At 31.4% G+C, this 21,897-nt stretch overlaps 2 protein-coding genes across 6 annotated transcripts in view; one reads left to right on the top strand and one right to left on the bottom strand.

Moving 5' to 3' along the window:
• Positions 1-3,332: 3,332 nt before the first annotated feature.
• LOC128189913 (phospholipid scramblase 1-like) overlaps positions 3,333-21,897 on the bottom strand; it is a 19,849-nt gene continuing 1,284 nt past the window's right edge. Inside the window, exons 2-15 of one of the 5 annotated variants that reach the window (XM_052861717.1) lie at positions 19,692-19,732; positions 18,950-18,982; positions 18,248-18,292; positions 18,101-18,139; positions 17,911-17,943; positions 17,706-17,744; positions 14,304-14,429; positions 13,002-13,079; positions 10,837-10,913; positions 9,232-9,362; positions 8,111-8,231; positions 6,668-6,770; positions 5,900-5,958; positions 3,333-5,124 (exon numbers count right to left, since the gene is read on the bottom strand). In XM_052861717.1, coding sequence (XP_052717677.1) covers positions 5,077-5,124; positions 5,900-5,958; positions 6,668-6,770; positions 8,111-8,231; positions 9,232-9,362; positions 10,837-10,913; positions 13,002-13,079; positions 14,304-14,429; positions 17,706-17,744; positions 17,911-17,943; positions 18,101-18,139; positions 18,248-18,292; positions 18,950-18,982; positions 19,692-19,716 — 957 coding nt within the window. In that variant the 5' untranslated portion in view covers positions 19,717-19,732 and the 3' untranslated portion in view covers positions 3,333-5,076. The remainder of the gene's footprint in view (positions 5,125-5,899; positions 5,959-6,667; positions 6,771-8,110; positions 8,232-9,231; positions 9,363-10,836; positions 10,914-13,001; positions 13,080-14,303; positions 14,430-17,705; positions 17,745-17,910; positions 17,944-18,100; positions 18,140-18,247; positions 18,293-18,949; positions 18,983-19,691; positions 19,733-21,897) is intronic. The other 4 variants (XM_052861718.1, XM_052861719.1, XM_052861720.1 and 1 more) reach the window with 4 other exon arrangements.
• LOC128189917 (uncharacterized) overlaps positions 19,740-21,897 on the top strand; it is a 13,094-nt gene continuing 10,936 nt past the window's right edge. The window contains exon 1 of the mRNA XM_052861727.1: positions 19,740-21,656. The gene's annotated coding sequence lies outside the window, so the exon portion shown is untranslated. The remainder of the gene's footprint in view (positions 21,657-21,897) is intronic.

Here is a 21,897-nt window from a genome sequence, read left to right as displayed (position 1 = left end):
AAATTTTGCATAATATATTTAACAGAGCTACTGGTATGTGGGATCAGTAAAAACGAATGATTTGTAAAAAAAAAAAAGATATATAAATACGTTATACATGTATATTCATTAGAATAGAGGTATAACGATTAAATATGAACTCTTTTGGGGACATCATTAAATGATAAACTGGTACAAAGACAATTATTGCGGTGTTCTGTCTAAATATATATTTTTTAAATTTGGTAAAGGTACTACAGTAAACATTACAAGATCACTAGATTCACTCCTCTCGTTAAAGGACGTATCGCATGTTTCTAAAGTATAGGACGTTTAACATTTTTGCCTTTTTTTGGTCTTATTAAAGCCTATTTACAGCAAGCAAACTTTTGGAAGTAATTAATATATACACAAGAAAGGCAAAAAATGTTGAATGTAACATACCTTTGAAACATGCGATATGTCCTCTTATTTACAGTGTCAATCAGGGCGGGCTGGTCCATTATTTGCTCCATTAACGCCAAACCCTTGACATCATTTTTAGTTTTCTAGCATTTTACGATACAAGATGACACAAACATATTTATTCGCACTCATATAGAAGATAGGCACTCAGTTTTCTAACTTCTACGTAAAGTTTCAGAATTTATGTTGTAAGGTAATGAATCAAGACAAAGTCTTCAAGAAACACGATCAAATGAGGTCAGCTGCAAAAAAAAGGTGGACTAGCTGTCGATGATGTTTCATGAGAATAAAGGAATTTTTTAAACTTTTTTTTCTATTGAAGTTTACCATCAAATGGCAGACCGTCCAAACCGCAAATGATGAATACAAACCTTAATGGAAGGTCTTGCTGCATTGTGTGCGAGAAGAAGACTAAAGGGAAATAAGTACGTAACTTTTAATGTACAGAATACAGTAGTTGGTGGCAAATGTTCCCTCATAAGAAGTCTTAGTTTTACTCTTGATATATCTGGACAAAGAACTCCACATGGGATTTACAAGTTGCTCGGTAAAATTAACACTATACTTCGTTTAGGGTGCCCAAAAGATAAAGTAAACTTATTGCATAATGTATTCTTGGATTATTGCATATATCTCAGAGGCGGGATGCATTTGTAATCACTTTTTGATTTCCTCAAAAGCATTTATCTTTGAGAATTCCATTTTTTTGGTTAGTTCGTATACAAATCCTTTGGTTTAGATTGAAATATATTGACTTTTCCATTTGCAGATTAGTTTTTTCCAAGATCGGGTAAACCATATATTTGAACAGTATGACTAACTAGATAAACTTCACGATATAATCTAGCGATAAAAAAATACGTAAGGAACGATTCTTTAGCATTCAGTCGCGAAATCAAAACTAAGTTTTAAGAGAATGAATCAAAAATATTCAAAATCTTTGGTAATATTCATAAGATATCCCTCATTATAGTGTTAAAATGTAATAACGGACCAAATCCCTCAGCTTAATAAGCAAACTGTCTGTGAATATTTCCATTTTCAAAACTCGTGTTTGCATTGACGAGTAATTGTCTGTGCTTATGTTACATTCTGGTTAGGTTTAAGCCCAAATTAGCAGCATGTTTTAAGCTAAAAGGATTTCTTTTTGTCATCTGATGTACATCGAGAACATTTTAAAACGATTTTATACGAGAGGGAGAAGGGGGTAGTCTCCAGCTATGCATACATATTCCTGTGTAAAACTCTTGACTCAAGTTGGTATCACAAGATCAATTTCATGTTCATTTACGTACATGTAGTTCAATGATTGTGCATTTTTTTAATTTTCTGTACCGTGTTTTTTCAAGCTGAAAGCGATTAATCATAACCTATTCCACAGGCCAGTGAGTTAATTGTTGGGCTTTTGAAGTTGTTACTTCAAACATTTTATATTTTAAAAGTAAAAAATGTCAACCTTCTAATTCGCTGCATTAGTACATCAGGGGCTCGTAACATAAAGCATGCTAAGATTTTGACATAAGTAGGGTAATAAGTACGACTTAAGCGGAATCTTAGGACCTACATAAGTCCTGCTTAAGTATGTCTTATACTGTAACGTAAAGCAAACTTAGCAATGTCTTATTTCGTATTTCGTATTTTTCATTTCTTTTGTCGAATTTGAATGTTTTGGTTTTTGTAGATACACGTGCATGACATCTTTGATATTAGATGGGGTAGATGTAAATGTACAGACACAACATTCTAGGTGGCATGAGTATATCTACATATGTGCCTAACATTTTTAAAAAGCTCAAAGCGATGGATCTCGGAGAATATATTCAGTCATTGTTGTTGCTTGTTTGTTTTGACGAATATTCACTATTTCAGTCGTTCTCGAAGACTGCCTGTGGCGTAATACATGTATTGCGATGCCCTAGAACTTGATATAATTATATAGTAGATTTCTTTTTATCTTTTGTTCTACCTCTTACCTCACCAATAACGCAATTCACATAATCTGGGTATAATTCCTTCATTAAGTCGATATATTGAAATGAGGCAATCGTCGTCTTTAAAATCGCTTAGGGTTTTTCTGTCTTTGAACGTCCTTTTTTTAGTTTCTCAAGTTTCGCGAGTTTATATATGCAGTTACATCTTGTAAACCGACCATTACGTGTTTACAACCTATCTAGCAGTCCACTTACATACTACCGGTTTATGGAAAATGTGACAGATTATTACAACCACTATTAATATTTATATCAATCAAATCAAAAATTTTATATTGGTGAATATTAAGATATTCATTCTGTGTAAATATCTACTCATAATGTGATTAATACTCTGTAATCATATGCTGAATTTAAATAATTAATAACAATAAAACTTCTAAATGTGTGAAAACAATACTTGAGACATACTTAAGTCACCTCTACCGGCCGCCTAAGTTTTAGGTAAATTGTCTTAGCTAAGCACTCTTCTAGTTACGGACTTAAGTCTAAGAATGTACATAAGTCCTACTTAAGCACTGTCTTAGACTTAAGTACCCTTTATGTTACGAGCCCCAGTTGTGTATCATTATTTACAAAAGCACACATTTCTGTTGCTATGTTCACAAATATGTGTAAAGTGTATGCGGGTAACCTTGGCACATGTGTATCATATGCATATTCGCTCTACATATGAATGTTCAGATGAAGCTCATATGATTTGCCATATTAATTTATAGACATCATCCTTTGGTCCTCACATTTTAAGGCAACACATATGAGAATTATATGTGGCAAAATCACCAATGTTTACAACGTCCATAAACATGTTATTGACTATAATATGTTGGCATTGTTTCAAAAATACTGATAAGGGATGCTAATAAAACCTAACTATTCAGTAAATCAAAAGATAAATTAAAGAAACATGAAAATTTATTAAGATAAAACTCAATCCTGAAAAAAAACAATATCACAGAATTAATACCAAAACGATTGAAACGTTCGTAGCTAAGAAACATTTTGTGTCAAACACTAAAACTCCAATAAAAAAAAACTTTTTTTCTAACACAAGTCTCATGTTTTAAAGTTAAAAACAGCAACTAAATTGGTATTTTTCAATAACTGGATTTCAAAGATAAATCTTTTACACATAAAATATAAAGAATAATCAAAGAATACTATGTACCACAGGTTTCTTCCTTCTGTAAATATCCAAGATTATATAATTTTCTTAATAGCATATTGGTTTCTGTATAAACAGACATTATATTTATCACAATAAATTAACTCCTTAAATACAGTATCACATTAAAAGAACAAATATTTAAAAAATACATGTAAGCAATTGTCAATAATGAAGGTTACTCTGACAGGGAAATCATATGTTAGTAGACGATGTAAAACCTTTAGGTCTGCACAGTTATTAAAAACTCAGGTACGTAAAAATTAGCCCCCCAGAAAAGAACACAGAAGATACCAGCAATAGATTAACTTAATGTAAGTTAAAGCATGTAGTACAGAGATAAAATTCAGAATGAGAGTACATGTATAATGAAACATCCAAGGTTAGGAGTAAAAATCTTTATCACCTATATATACTTTGTAGTTACATTAGGGTTGTTCGCATCATGTCAGGTGTGTGTGTAAGAACGAGGGATATGTGTTTTTGTGATGGTTTTTTTTTCTTCTCTGCATTATCACAATGTGGATTTCTATTCTTTAGACACCCAAGACTTGAAAACCATTTACCATTTCGTCATAATTAATAGATTGAAATGAACTTTTACCATTCTACATGTACCTACATTCTCTGATTTCTTATGATAAATCAAATTATAAAATATAATATTTTATTAGTAAATATTAAATAAAAAATACAGATAAAGTTATGTCTAATACATTAAACACTTCAAAAGAAAGGAATAAAAGCTGAAAAAGAAACTGAACAATAATAAGGGAATATTGAACATAAAAGTAATAGCCACTAGGAAATACATGTAGCTATGGGCATTAATCAATATTCATTGTCTTCAATCCCATAATAATAATTATGCAGTTTTTTAGTTGCAGGAAGTGTCTAACTTGCATCGAAAATAATATCACATCAATTCACTGGGATAGTTTGTAAAAAAACAAAAACAAACAGACCCTCAGAAAAAAATGTTAGTAGGTGAGACAGGTGAAATTTATACTTCATTAAATATTGTCAAAGTTAATGCATTTTCAACAGGTTTTCTGGACAACTTCTGATAAAAATGAGATAAATGTCGAAAGTAGCAATTATCATACATTTCTTCACAACTGCATCAATTGAAAAACATGTACTGGTTTTAAAACATAAAATTTGCATACTGTATATAATCATAAATCAATAGCTCTTTTGCTGGAGAATGCTTTCTAACTGCTAAATACATACATGTATATTATAAAAATAGAATGCATATATACTATTCAGCTTAATACAATAAGATATTAAATTTATTTTAAAAATTTATATAATTTGTACATATAATAGTCCAATTTCTATCAATTTCATTAGAAGACACATCATATAATTTTCTTTTGCTTTATCTACATGTATGCAGGTCTCTTAATATCAAAATCAGCATCAAATTGCTATCATTTCCACCTTCATCATCTTCATCCTAATCCTCTCCATTTAATAGTGGTGTCTTTGGTTTTGATTTTGCTCAAAGTACATGAAATCCTGTTGAATGAAGAATATTTGGTTCGTAAGTTACCTGGGTTTTGCTATATGCATGTGTTCACATGCCCAGATCCAGAAATTATTTTCGGGGGAAAAGGGTCCCAAACCTTTATAATTCCAGAATTTTATTGCGTAAATTTTAAGAAATTAAAATTTTTCCCCCACCCCCACTGGATCTGTGCATGTTCAATTTTTATCCATAACTGGGGATAGCATCAGGACAATGGTACCACAAAACAGTGATCTGCATTTCCTTATGAATTAAAACATATAAATATTTGTGCATTTTGATAAAATTTTATTCACATTGCAGATTTGAAGATTAAAATTAATCCTCACACTCATGAATGAGTTGTAGGGTCTTTCTTACGATATGTGAGATCACAAAATTAAAAGATTTAGATTATTTTCGTTTTTTTCGGGGGGGGGGGGGGGAGGGGGGGATATTTTTTAAACTATATTAATTGTTTTGGATGGAAATAAACACTCAAAAGTTGCATAAGATAACATAAGAAGAGTTAAGAAGACTTTTAAATTACTTTTATATAATTATATATGATAAATATAAAAATCATTCTTGTTGATATTTTTTAAAAGATATGGATAAAATTTCCTAAAATTATAGCACCCAATATGAAACAAATATAAAATTATCATTATTTTAAAAGAAATTGACTCAGAAATGAGAACTTCAATTGAGTGACAAGTTTCTCAAATTCCAAGTAAATGTATGTGATGTTTCAGGGTATGGCAAATTAAGTAATATCAAACTTACAATGAGAAACACTGCTCCTATCATCACAGCCTTTATCTTGACATCCAGATCCATGGGGACTGTAAAAATTAATCAAACAAATGAAGTACAAAATATGATAGTCAATTCCCTCTTAATATTTGCTATTTGCTTAATTAAACATTAGAAAATCATATTTTTTCCCAACATCGCTATTTTTGCAGGCACGTAGCATCAGGGGGGGGGGGGGGGGGGGGCCAAGGGGCCCCCCACTTTTTCCTCGCAGGAACAAATTTTTTAAAATTTACATTTAAAAAACTGAAATGTCATGGAGTTGGCCCCCCCACTTTTTTGGGAGTATGTAAAAAATTGATTTGAAAATAAGGAAATGAGTAGTGAAATTGAAGTTATATACTACACTAGCCCCCCCCCCCCCCCCGGATAAGGAATTTGGAATTTGAAGATTTTGGGAAACTTTAAATGTTCCTTTTTTTTTTTTTTTTTTTTTTTTTGTGTCAAGATTTTTTGGATGAGTCTGGCCCCCCCCACTTTCAAAAACGATGCTACGTGCCTGTTTTGGCCTAATAACCCTTTTTTTTTGCTATATTTCAAACATAATCATGTCTTTTTCTGTCTATTTGAGAAACTAATTCCAGGTAAAGTGAGAGCTATCTTAATTAAGCCTTAGGAGAGCTTGGTGAAGACAGCAAAATAATTTACATTCATAAAATTTTGCCTCTATCTTTTTTTCCTTTCAATAAACTGATTAATATATTGATGTACTCGATACAATCAAGGTAACCCCCTTACATGAAACTCCAAAGTTGTCAGCATCTGTAAACATCTCTCTCAGCATTCCACTCCACTGCTTGCTGATTTTGCCGACCTCCGTGGTCCCGTCTTGTCCAAAAATCTGAAATATTCCAAACGTACAATATACAGTAAAACACAGTTATAGCGAACATGCTTATAATGAATTGACGCTTACAGCGAAGTGAATTTCATTCCCCAAGTCTCTATCTATTTCATGTTGTAAACTTGACAGATATAACAAATTATGCTTTTAACGAAGTTAAATTGCCCGTCCCTGGGACTTCGTCATAAGCGTGTTTTACTGTAACAGCAGAGCTCTACTTCCCCAACAGATAGTATAAACTGTATATCACCCAGTGCACAGAAGAGTAGACATCCCTATGTATGACAACAAATGGTTAATTAATTTTGAATAGGTTGTTAATCAAAATTTACTCATTTGTTTGATGTATTCCATTCTTAACTGTTGTACACATGAAATTTAAGTTATAATTTACTTGGTAAATTTGTTTTATCAAATATTTCGAGGAATAATTCACAGAATAAATTTGGAAATTAAATGAGTAGGCTTGACTAATTATTAGGCTTAAGATGTATGTAAAGGTTAAAGAGTCAAAGTGCTAATTAAGTTTTCCTTAAGCTTTGTGCACAAGATTTTGCTCAATAACACTTAATCTGTAACAAGCTGCATGACAGGAATCATCACAAATGCATTTCCATTACAGCTATTTTAATGTATCACTTCTTCTCCATAAAAACTATTTTCTTTATGTCAATACAATGTCACAATTAAACCCTGTGAAAAATTTTTAGCGTCTCTTGGGCTTAAGGAACACTTCCAGTTTTAAATAAACTCAGTTAAAAAAAATTGATGCGGTAAATATTTAAAAAAAAATTAACAAAGGCCAAAAAAAAAATTCTGCTTTGTTTCACTGGCATCACTGCATCATGTCAAGTATTAATGCATTGATTAGTTTTATCAGAATATGAAAACTAAATTATTTTCCTTTGCATATCTTGCAATAAAATCTCCTGTCTGCCACGTTATAATTTGAATGTTTCCGCCTCAGAGCAAAACATTAATTTGCATCGGCCAAATCTCTTACTTTCTTATGTATATTCTGTTGATTTGTTTAACTGTACCATTTAAGTTTGTTTTGAAGTTTTGGCTTGTAAGCTGGTATTAAATAATTCATTGTACCAATAGTCTCATTAATTTTATTAATTGAACAATTAGATTTATTTCATTAAAATCTTGTACATTTTTAAAAATATTTTATATTTTATCATAATTCCAAAAACAAGAAATTTTAGGCCAATTAATAGCTAATTAAGCTCACTTCAGTTCAGGTAGATTAAATTTCATGATTTAACAAATACATGTATGTTCAGAATTAATCAGTTGAAGTAAAATGATCATTAGCAGTACGTGATACTTACATTAAAATCAATGTCATTTGGACAACACGGTCCAGTGATCATGCAGGTTGGTCCTTCCATGCGCAGGATTTCCTGTTGATTAGCATCCCGTATGGAATATTTGGGAGGACACCAACTTTGTCTGATGATCATAAGAAAATAAATGATGGTAATGAAAATACTGTTGAATCATTTTTACATACTAGACTTTGACCCGTGCGTGAACGGGTTGACATTGCATATGATGTCGGACATTTACGAAAAAGATACATCGACACACCATATTGTTTACATTTACATAACCAAACTTTCAGCCTACAACAATGCTATTAATTTCACTACACTCTGCTTAGTTAGAATAATCTAACTGTGTGTCAGGACAGGCCTTCACAACAGTTAAACTGCCTCCCATATCGCTCCGAAAATTGAAAGAAAAAAATTGGAGAAAATCGATGAAGCTGCATTGAAAATAACAGTTAAATTATTCATAACAAACCACTTTGAGGCTGTAAATACCTTTCATCTAAAACTTTAATTCAAATGAAGAATTAAACACTTTTTCACCAACTTTTTTTACTCGCTTCGAATTTACACACCATATCCCCGAGCCTTGGCGAGGACATAGAAAACACACAACGAATTGGATACAAATCATATACCATCGCAAATCATGAGAGATTCTTTTTATCACATGTTTTACCACAAGTTTAACTCAATCTTTTGTTAAACATCAATCTTTCTGTAAACGTTATAATTGTGAGCCACACAACACATTCACTACAAGACGTCAACAACTTTACGCATGGAAAAAAGATCCTTGAAGATTAACAAACAAACATTTCATTTTCTGGTATATTTTTAGCTATTTATTAAATATTTGAAACAGCATTAAATGCTCTACATTTATAACTCTACGCTTTTCAACTGAATTATTTTGTTACATTTTCATTCTACGTCTGACTCAATAACCAGCCTAAAGCTATGTAATGTTGAGTTTTGATGTCACGTGGCGTAAGAACACACAGTGGAATATCAAAAATTTATCCCATGAGTGATATCCACCCTATATTGAGATAAAAAGGAATATATCTGTAACAAAGACATATCTACAATGAAGTCAGATAATGTGGGCCTGCACTCACCCCTGTCTAACATATCCCACCACCTGTCCCGGTGGTGCCTCGATGGTGACCTCATGAGCCAAGGCACCAATACAGGCACACCACGGGCAGCCAGCACCACACTTAAAGTCTCGAACCACCCGAATCACTTCCTGTTCGACAAGAGGAAAATTGGATTAATAATAGAACAAAAACTTTCTTACTTGTTGTTACAGTTAGAATACAATATTATTCACTTTGGGTTTCACCACCAAAAAAAAACATATTCAGAGAAACTTTTGATAAATGTCTTTCAGGAAGTTAATGCTTTAAATAAGAGTTTGTAAGCAACATTGCAACAGTGAAACAATTCGCAATAGTAACATAACGCAATAGTAACTTAAGCAACTAACTGATAAATAAAAGCATAGCTGTGATGAAGGTTCTAGTCCAACACATCCTCAGTTCTAAATTATTCTTACAAAACTAAAGCTGGTTAAATGTATTTCACTGTTAATCATACAATGAATCTAATATATAAGTATCAATTTCTGACTGCATTTGTAGTTGTATCATAGTTTTCACATATTGAATATGCAATACAATGTAGTTATATTAATAGTTTTTTAAAAAACCCATAATTTTACTTTGTGTCACTGCAGATTTTTATATTAACGCACCAGCTGCTGTAAACATTATCTTCAGAATTAGACTTTTGAATGGACACTACTCAAGATTACCCTATCTTATACATAAATCCAGTTGAAAATGTATCTCATGTTGGTCCTTAGTTCTCTCTGTACACAATAAAATCTATTTATATTTTCCTGTGTCTTTGTCTGTGGTATTAAACATTACAAATTGATTTTGTTATGAATAATCCAATACATTTCATCAATGACTATTTTATCATTTTATCGTACAATTCCTGAAAAATATATAAAGATAATAAGGAATCATTCTTTGAATATTATGAGGTGATTGAATATGGTTTGAGGTGATCACATGCATCAGAAAGCCCTTTGGGCTTTATTTGATAATCTCATAATCCTTAAAGAATTATTCCTTATTCCTTAAATAAACATGAAGTATATGCCTTAAGGTCAAGGTCTAGTAAATGATTCCAGGTCTTTTTGGTGCAAGAATCATTATGACATCATAATTGATAGAATCTTGTTCCCCTATTTTACGCCTTTAAAGGAATTACGAAGAAAATTTAACAATTTCAATTTTGGAGAGACTGTAAGCATTCCAGTTATATTTCATTAGTCAAAAATGGACAAAACTCCGAAATTTGTTTCTTATTTCCTTCTTATTTTATTGAAAATGACCATATATAACATAAATTTTCATCGATAATTTTAGTCCCGGTACACCCAATCAAACAAAACTATTGTTATGAAGCATCATTGAAAGAATTTATATCTTAAATTCTTTAAACCTGTAGGCATCTTTCATTTACTAGATCTTGACCTTAATCAAGTTTGGGTAGTGTAGGTATACAGCTAACAAACACAGTGGACAAAATATATGATTTTCTTCCAAGTCTTTTTCTACTTTTTCCGATTACTGCATCATCTACATGTTGTAGATGTATATATCACTTGTAATATATGTATTAATTAATACATGTATATATAGTCTTACTTGTCCCATGTTGTCCGTTATGTGTATTGTAAATGATCTGTTAGGTCCACAACACTGCCGGGAGCATGCATCTGACTCTGTTAAAATCAACCTCAACTCCTGAATCTCAACTCATACAGCCAAACTTGTTTATAGTGAATTTCAAGGGACCATAGAAAAAACTTCATTATGGGCATAATTCGTAATACATTTATAGCGAATTTGTATTAAATCTTATTTGGTTTTTATGAAATAATCAGCTGACAGTACTTTAAACTACTGTAAGTTATAAAATCAATATTGCATTTACAAATAATGTCCACATAATTTTTTATTTTTATTAAAAAAAAAAATTAAAATGCATAATATTTAAATTTTTCTTTTAATATGTTTATATGTATTTTCAATGAAATTTGCAATGAAAAATATCCATTATATAAATGATAAAATACCTAAAAAATTTGCCAACGGGGGTTTAAAATTACTTCTTTATATAGATGTTTATATTTAAGTTTTGCTGTACATACATAAAACATCACTCTTTCCATTACTTCAAACTCGAATATTGATTGAAATAAAAAAAAACCAAATACATGTATCATGATAGTAATTAATTATTTTTAACTATATGACTACAGTAAATTTTGTTTAAAAGCAAATATCAAGGAACAACAGTACTTTACTATTACCAGGATTCATTATAGGTTTATATGGAATATGAAAGATATCACACACAATTTCATTACACAACAGTGACAGCTGAGAGGACTTTAACTAATTTAAGTTATAAAATTGATATCACCATCAGCACAAAAAGTGTCAATTAATCAACCTTTTCACTTGATAATATATTATTTGAATATCGGAATTTAAATATTTTATACTTACTTTTGTATCTTAATATTTTATGTATTTTCAACGAAATTTGTCGTGAAAATATCCATTATATATAGGAACGATGAAATACACTAAAATTTTGCCAGTGAGCATCTATTATTAAAAAAATTGCTTTGTTTTAGCTGTAGACTCATCAGAGCTGTAAATTTCAACATCTGTGTTCATTACTGAGTTCCGCCATGTATATTTACTCTGAATTCTTATCAATGTTTGACTTTTTGATAGCTAATCTTTTAATTTCAGATCAGATTTTTTAACATAATTTATCTCATCCTTTCTTCACTTGTCTTTAATTGTAATTTTTTTGACAATTCTCAAACAATATTGGAGAATTAAAGACTATCCTCAAATTCTATTTTGAGCCTTATTTAATTGTGATGAATTCAAACTGAGTGAATCACAAAGTACATGTATAAAAACAAGTATGTCTAATTATGTGCAATTATATTTTCATGATTTCATAGTCATTTTCATGCATGCCTTCTTTTTCTCTTTAAAAGTATGATATTTTTGTCACTTGCACTTAAAAAATCATTAAAACCTTTTTTTGGAAACTAACAATTGTGCAACAATTATTTTTTATAAGGAAGATTTGTAATTATCATAATGACTAACACTTATATTTCGTAACAATGTATGCAAGATTTTAAATTTTAAAATGTTAATGGAATATAAATTTAATGCAGAATATACTGAGTTACAGCACTAAACAAGATGACATCATTCAAGTAGGGCTCCAATTTAACTTTATAAGTCTCCAATTTATTTACTTAAAAAATTAAGAGAAAGCTATTGATATTCATTTAGTAACTTAATTAGCACACCTGTTTTATTAAAGGGTTAAATAAATATAACGATGATCATTGATATATCATACAATTTATTGAACCTACATAATGAGTTTCTATTTAGGAATTCAAAAAACGAAGAACAAAACTTCTTGGGAAAAAATTAATACACTGTGTACATACACTGATCACCTACATGCCATGACCCAAGTTACACAAAGCCCCGGCCTAGCCTTATGTACCAGTTCGAATAGAAACATGGCAAACAAAATGAATTTCCTTTCATATGCTAATAGCACTACTTGAGCATTTTGAAGTAAGTGTCCTTTGAGGAAGAAACGAAAAGGGCTAATATCAGTGGCCTGGTATTTGGCAAAGTCAACAAATTTATTTATAGCCTTGGTGCTTGCATGCCTGCTTTGTAGTAGCCATAGGCAGAGTTGTGTAGGGTGAGGACAAGAAAAGGGAGAAACCAGGTGATTACATGTATAATCATAGTACCTTCTGCTGCAAAGAAGACTTGTTGAGCTTGTGTGTTTGTGATCTTGTACTTATTGGCAGTCTCCCATCCAGTGAAAGCTAAACAAAGTTGAATAAAATCCATTAAGTAAACAATATATGAAGCATGCGTTTGGAGTTTAACATACATGTGTGAAAAACTAAAATTGATTTTTCATTTGACATTTTCTTCAGCCAGGGAAAACTATATAGGTAAACAGAGGAAGGATTTTGACTTTCATTGACTCTTACTTCACAATTACAGAACATCAAATTGAAAGTCCTTCTCCTATAATTGCTTGTTCACTCTGCGTGTTCTGTCACTTTCCGAATAATCATATAATCTGATAATAGGAGCTTATAAAAGATTTGGTTTGATTCTATCTTTTGGCAATACTTAATTTACAGTGATAAGAATATATGTTCCTTTGATCTATTTCACAATAATTTAATATACCGGTACAATAGATGAATATTAACAAAGCACTTGCTATACATACCAGTGAATAGTATACATCAGTACATAGAACACAAATATATAAAAATTTAAAACTTTTGAAAGGAACCTCTGTAAAACTGATATATAATACCAATACAAGTAAAATAAAATTCAAATCAAAAATTATATTTTGTACGGATTCAGTGCCCCAACATAGATGTACATGTAAGCAAATGATGGTTTGTGGGGATTAATTGTCGAAATACATGTAAATGTATAGATGTATATGTAAGCAAAGGATGGTTTATAGGGATTAAGTGTCCCAATATAGATGAACATGTAAGTAAATGGTGGTTGGTACAGATTAAGTGTCCTAATATAGATGTGCATGTAAGCAAATGATGGTTTGTAGGGATTACTGTGGTTTCATCAATATTCGTTGAATACCAATTTTCGTGGATTTTGTTTTTAACTTGATCCACAAATTTAAATATTCATTGAAGTAAAATTTCTATTAACATTTTGTATTAGTGGGGTCATTCGCCACGAATTAAAGTATCCTTGAAACAGTGATTTTCACTTTATCCACAAAAATTGATACCCATAAATATATTAATGAAACCACAGTATGTGCCCCAATATAGATGTACATGTAAGCAAATGATGGTTTGAAGGGATAAAGTGCACCAATATACCTGGTAGATGTATGCATATAAGCAAGTGATGGTTTGTAAGATTGAAATGACCAAACACAGATGTAAATGTATAACAAATGATGGTGTGTAGAGTGACCAAACATAGATGTACATGTATAAGCAAATGTCTTGAAGGGATTAAGTGCCAAAATATAGATAAAGCAAACAGACCTTCCAACAACTCTATCTGCTGCTTGATCAGGAGTTGGTCCACCTGGGTCAGATACTCCAGCCCTGGGGGAACGCCAGTGATTGGTTCAGGCTTAGGTACCCACTGCTGCTGTACATTCTGAAGGCCTGTCAAATATATCAAACAAAATCAAAGCTCTGTTATTGGCAGTGGTTTCCAAGTAATGATTGGTTATAAGTATAATTAAGATAGATTTATAGTGTAAAATGGTGATTTCACATGAGCATGTCAGATGATGAATATATTAATTCTCAGCAATTTTTAGAATTATTATTTTTTTTGTAAAATATTAGCACATGAATAACTGATCGTCTTCATAGGCAATTAGATATTGTTGATAAAAAAGCAAAACTACACCCAGCTTTGCCATACAATATTCATGCAAGCACATGCATAAAAGCATATAAAATCATGCAAACCAACACCACAAAAAGGGGGATATGTTAAAAATACTGTATGCAGGGTTATTTTCGCCCTGTGTAATTTTCACCCTTCTACACTTGTAAACAGTTTCGCCACGTCTTAAATTTGCCCAGACACAGTTGTGTTTAAAGAGAGAAAATTTGAGACATTGAGACAAGTCTTGAATTCGCCAGCTGACAACGAGGGCGAAAGGGGTGAAAATTAAATGGTTGCAAATATTTCTCTGTATACAGTAAGTTAGCTATAGACATTTATGAAAATTGAATACCATTAGCTATCATAATTTTAAACAAATCAAAAAAGTATTCTTTAAAGGGTCACAAATAGAGCTTTTGTTTATTTCCCATTTATAATGTCTACACCAAGAGATTTCTAATGCTCAACCAAAATTATTGAATATAAGTTGTCAGGTTTAAAGCAAAATACAGAGCTCACAAAGATTTGTTTGGGATTAATTAATGTGCCTTTTTAGTTACTGGTGGTAAACATTAAAAATTGATGGAAAAAGACAAAAATAAAAACAATTCCCATAGGGAAAAAAAGTTGTGAATAAGTTATTCACAAATTAAATCTAATAGTCAATATTTAGATTATCAATCCCTTTGTAAGGAATTCTTCTTTGTGTTAAAACTTGATTGAAAAATCAAGAAAATTCTCATTTATGGCAAACATGCACAGGCAGGATTCGAGTGTATTGACTAAGCATGCGTATTTCGTAACTTAATTTAATACAACCAAAACAAATAATCTGACTATTTCATTATAAGCTCTCACTAAGGGGTAAAGAACACAATTCACTGGGAAAACTACATGTAGGACAAGACTTAAAAATTTGAAATTTATCATAGCGCTGATGTATGCATGACCTCTCTGTAGTCATCTCAAGTCCCTTTATTACTTGATATTTAAATCGTTATGCCTGTGGTTTAAAGGCCACTTTTTCTGTTATGTGGATCCTGTTTCATTATGCTTAGGTCAATAATGAACTTAGCATTATTTGAGCCTATTATTCCTAATGTTTGCATTTAATCCTAACAGCAATATTATAATAAAGAATTGTAACGTACATTATCGATTGATCTTAAATTAAATACTTTCTATGCGAGTGTGAGGTGGCTGTGGGGTGAAACATTTGTGTACTTAAATTAGTGAATTCCAATACTTTGGTTTCATTAATATTCGTTGAAAACCAATTTTCGTGGATTTCATTGTTTAGTTGATCCACAAAGTTTAAAAATGTTCATTGAAGTGCAATTTTTATAAACATTTTGTATTGATAGGGTCATTGGCCATGAATTTACGTATCCTTGAAACTGTAATTAAATTCACTTTATCTACGAAAATTGATGCCCTTGAATATCAATGAAACCACAGTATTCTACTTTCTTGTTCTACTTTTAAAGAATTTGTTCTCTAAGTTAATGTTATTAATTGTCACTACTGTCTTACATTTGTACTGTACGTAACAGTATCATACATATAGTACATATGGTACTGACTGACCAGATGGACAGCAAAAGCCATTTTTCAATATTTCAGAAAACATGGCATTTGTTTTACACATATACTGGTATATATCGTTATGTGTACCTACATGTAAACTTAACTAATAAACTAATTACTTTTTTTTATTGGTATCAATTTAATACTTTTTGTGTATATGATAATTAGTATCTGATTGTTGCTACACAAGTCAGATATACAGGTATGCTGGGCTAAAACGAATGGTTATGCAATGTTACATCTTTAATACATGATCAAATATAAAACAAAGATGTATGGGTAGGTTACTACCATCATGACACATCTTATGCAAAGTGAAATAATGCATGCTGTGTATTCATTTGCAATCGAAAACTGTACTTGTTTTTTTAAGATTTCAATTCAACTGAATAGATATTGAAACACTTTTAAAAATTGTGTTAATATGTATGAACAGATATTAAAAATGGACTGATAAAAAATGATCAACTATCATTTTCTTGTCAATGAGGTCTTTTTTTCTCATAATCACCAAATTTATCTCAATTAAAAGCTGTCTTGCTGTGAGTAAAAATTTCAAGAATATACTCAGATAATCCTTCAACAAAAATTGGATACAAATGATTGTTGAATGATTCCATGTATGCATACATGGAATAAGCAACCGTCACCTTTCAACACATGTAATGCACGTCAAACATTTGTGTTCTGCACGTCAAAATTTCAATTTACGGTAAGCAGGGTTTCCCTCATGCATCACACTTCTTAGTATTCGAATCAATCCTCGGCAAATCAGCAAATAACTAACACTGTCTGCTTAATTATGTTCAGAAAGGATACCAACAAACTCAAGCATGAAAAAAAGAATTCTGAAAAAAAAATTGCCCTTATGAATTGATTGTTTTACATTCATTCCAATATTTTTTTTCTTAAGAAATAAATTGAATTGATTGATTGACATTCATTCAGGATGTTTTTTTTTCTCTGAAGAGATGATGCCAACCAATTCTTAGATTAGATAATTGGTCAAAACAAGCAAAAGTACATGTAAATGTGTGTGTGAGGTGGAAGCTAGGGTACTAAAAAGAGGGTTTCCTGAAAAGGTACAACAAATGTTTAAACCCTATTTCCTGCAAAAACAAGTTCATATAAACTCATAAATGTGTACCAGTAATAATAATAGTAAACAAATTCTAGCATCCCAAAATTGAACATGCTATAAAGTTTTTGGCTAGCAAGGCAAAGAGTAAATTAATCATAAAAACAATTTTAAATAAATACATGCAGTGGTGTTTGAAAAAGCAATAAAATAAGTTTGATTTTGCTTGTTTTTACACATTTTTTGAAAACTAGCTAGCTATCTCTGAATTTCAAACAAATAATAGAACTAAATCAGCTTTTTTGGAGAGCTGGGAGTATACATGTGCATGCAATATAGCTTACAATGAAGTACATGTACACTTGAGTACTTCTGTTACCTGGGGGTGGCGGGGGTACTCCTTGCATATAGGGCTGGCCTGAAAATTGTGGATCTCAGTCAAAATTAAGCCATTTAACACTGCCTGTGTGCAGACCAGTATACACACATTTGGATACAAAGAATTCAAATTCATGTTTTGTTTTTAAATTCAAATTATCTCAAATTCTTATTTACCAGTACATGCATAAATGTTCAAAATCTACCTGGAGGGGGCATTCCTTGCATATAGGGCTGGCCTGAAATGTGTGAATATCGGTCAATAAAAATTTCATTTCACCTGCATGCAAGTACCTGTGGTAACACATTTTGTAATTAAAAAATATTTTCCTTTTTTTTTTTTTTTAAATTCTCCATTCAGATATTTTTCTGCATGCACTAATGTACAAAATCTACCTGGAGGGGGCATTCCTTGTGTGTACATGTAAGGCTGACCTGAAATGTGTGAATATCAGTCAACAACTATTTCAGTTTTTTTGTTCGTTTTTTGTGCATGCGAATCAATCCAGTGTGACTTAATTTGTTTGTGCCTGAGAGATTTACCTGGGGGTGGTGGCGGCATTCCTCCTTGCATCATTTGCTGCTGGCCTGAAATTTGTAAATATATGTTCACAGATAAAAGTGACAGTTCAGCACCTAGCTAGTATCACAGAACTTGGGATCTATGGGCCACATTGCCCACCCGTCCATTGACATTATCCAACTCAAATATTCATGACCAATAACTGTTTTCAGCTGACTAAACAATTACATGTCTTGTTCTAATTCTGCATAATGAGTTTATATTTTACCAATACCTACATCAATATGTCCATAATAAACACTGGCAGCTTGTTACCTTTTAAAATTTAACACCCTGGCCTCGTATCAATCAATTGATTACCCTCCTAAAAAACCAGCTGAGTAAAAATTCTGTTCATCTTGCCTCTTCTTTCAAGGACAGTTTTATAGGAGGAAGTTGAAAATCGTGATGGTAACATTATAGACAACTATGACAGATGACAGAAAATATTGATCCAGAATGTTCATTTGAGCATCAAACTCAGGTGGGCAAAGAATCATTAGAGTTCTAGGAGATGTTTATTTAATTTTTGCTATGGTTAATAATGATAATGCATTTTTAATCTCTGTTTTCTACAGACTTGGGATTGGTTACTATTACCAGTAAAACTATTCTTTATATTTGCTATAATTAAAAGAACTACAAGAAAGAGAAACGGGAAGGAAAGACAAAATAGGTCTTACCAGGAGGTGCTCCTCCATATCCTTGCTGCATATCTATAAAATAAATCATGCAGGTACAATGACAACTGACTAAGAAGACACAATTTAAATCAAAACCCTGATTAAATGTGCTATTAGGTGCAAGTTTCTCATACCTAAAACTGGTAATGGGGCATGGGCCATTATAATTGGATATACATTTACCATTAAATTAGGGAATACAATGTTCAGTAAAACATGCTTTTAACAAAGTGCTTTGGACTGGCGATTTTGCGAAATTCATTATATCTACAAATGTATTAAATTTACAACATAAAATAAAGTCACAGGGAAAGAACCTTACTGTAAGTGTCAACTCATTTTAGCCGTTTTCGCTATAACCTTGTTTTACTGTACTTATTAAAATCATTACCTGAAGGTTGAAAGTCATCAGATTTGGTCTCTGAGATTTTCTGATAAAATTAATTACTGTATTGCTCTTCGCTTAGTTATCATGATACACATATTTTATACATATACCATTATTTTCTTAATTTTGAGAGGAAGGTATAACACAAGTTTAGAATTATTGGGCCAGGCACCTTTTATGACTATTATTAAGAGACAAAATTTAGCTGAAGTGTGATGAAAATATACAATCCCAGAAGAAGCTTCTGTCTACTTACATGTATACATATATCTGTATTCAGAAAACAAGGAATTATGTAAATTGTACATGTATATATGAGAATGAATTATTAAATATGTAATTTTAAACACATACTTGGGTTGCCTCCTTGGTTTGCCATGGCTCTTTAAAGTATCCTATTAAAAATTGCAAAATGTCAGACATTTTAACCAAACAATCTACATACAAATCTAATTATAAAGGACACCTAAATCATCTTAAAATAGAAGCATTATCATCATATTTCAGCAATAGATGTAAGTATTCAGAGGTGTCTCACGTGAGAACACTTAAGATTTCAAACCTTACAATCATCTTTAGAAAATTCCTCGAAGAAATTACTGAGAAATTGAAAATGGCCAGTCCTATCAGTTAAGCTTTAATACGTATGTAACCGTTTAATATTATTATACTTTCATGTTAAATACTGAAATCTGGTTGGTTTAGACGCAGTTGATAATCTGTTCTATTAACCTCAGCGTTAGCAACACACTTAGCAACGGGTAACACAACAAACTGTTACATGCGTGTAAATTATGCGCGTACGGTTCGTCGTGGAATTCACGTCATTTTATGTATAAAATCAGTAAAAAAATCTCTAAAATTAAGAAATTCAGTATAATAAAATAAATAGTGCCTGTTTGGGAGGATAACAGTTGAAATTGACACCCCTCGATATAGAATATGAATACTTACATCTATTGCTTCCATAACCTCCCAAACAGGCACTATCTATATATTATAGTGCAGTTAAAATAGTTTTTAGAAAGTAATAACACATGACGTGAATAGGTACATATCATACTTGTTCACATTGAATTTAGTTTGGTTTGGTTATTATTATAGTCCAGTTAATATAATAATTTTTCCTGACAAAATGACTATCATATTAACCAGGGTCCACTGTATTATATAAAGGGGGCCCTCTGTAAAAGAATGTTTACATCATTAAACATTAACGACCAAGGATTTTTTTTTTATTTTCATCAGGACTTGATCTGCAATCTTATAACTTGATATTATTGCAAGTATGAAGTTTCAAAACACATGGTGCCGATGGTAGTTCAACTAATATCAACCAACAAGTTTAACATTTAGGACAAGGGCTGGGATATAAAGGCTATCTATTCATAGATCAAAGCTTTCTGCTAAAAAAATATTTCATTTATTGTAACAAGAAAAGAATTGCTTAAATTGCCTCAATCAAGCTTGACCTAAAATTCTTTTACTTGAAGCTAGAGAAACTAGGCAAACATATACAGGCAAACTGTGTGTATTGGATAAAAATATACCTGCAGCAATACAATGTGATTAACTTATACACAATACTGCCTCATAAATTATTACCATTTTAATGTGAGATTAGGAGGAAATGCCGGGTTTTAAATTCTTCATTGTTCAAACAAAAAGTGAATGTTAAATTGATCGATCTAAAAGATCAAATCTATCAGCATGTAAAATCAACAGTTTGGGTCTGATTATACTGTACATTTATCTTTGTCTGACAGAACGAAAGTTATCCAATGAGACAAGATCATTGACTATAAAGAAATTATAATGACTGACCAAATTTCTGAATACTTCTAAAATTTTTACATCTCTTGGATAATTAATTAGTTATCCAGGTCTAATCAAGGCTGTACAGGGATTTACCCCGGGCTGTATTCCATACACCCTGAGGCCGCGGGGTTACATTTTGACAAAAGATGTAAACAAAAAATGCATTTGTGACGTCACATTTTATTTACACTCAGCTTCAGCAGGAGGTATGGAAATCTACATCTGGCTTGTTAACCAATCAGATCTCGCGTTATATTTAGCGACATAGGAAATAAGTTTTCTTACACAGTAAATGCTTTTCAATTAAGTTAACATTTCAGTCCTTATAATGGTGACCAAATGTTCAATAATGACTACCATGTATATCTTCCTGGTCGCCTTCACAAACTTTAACTCTTGCAATGTTTTAAATGAAAAACTCTCTATCCCAATTTTGACTACCGGTAGAAAATTCACAGTTGAATGGTGTCTACTAGTTTAAAGGGTTTAAGCCACTACCAGGTATGTAATATGTATATACATGAGTTTTTAATTTCAGTTTAACTGCACATATGTGTGCATATTTCTGTCTTTCATGAATGCATATCAGTTACATGTATTATTTGGCAAATTTAATGCCATATTCTAATAAGTCATTTGCACCAGTAAAATAGTAGGCAAATCTGAATAATTCCTATATTTTTCAATTCAAATATTTGATTCAATAATTGATATATTCTCTCTCTTTGTGATCGTAATTATT

Source organism: Crassostrea angulata, chromosome 6, assembly GCF_025612915.1.
Source record: "Crassostrea angulata isolate pt1a10 chromosome 6, ASM2561291v2, whole genome shotgun sequence".
NCBI classification, from domain to species: domain Eukaryota; kingdom Metazoa; phylum Mollusca; class Bivalvia; order Ostreida; family Ostreidae; genus Magallana; species Magallana angulata.
Note: the sequence above shows the minus strand (reverse complement) of the source record. Positions and strands in the feature narration are given on the sequence as shown.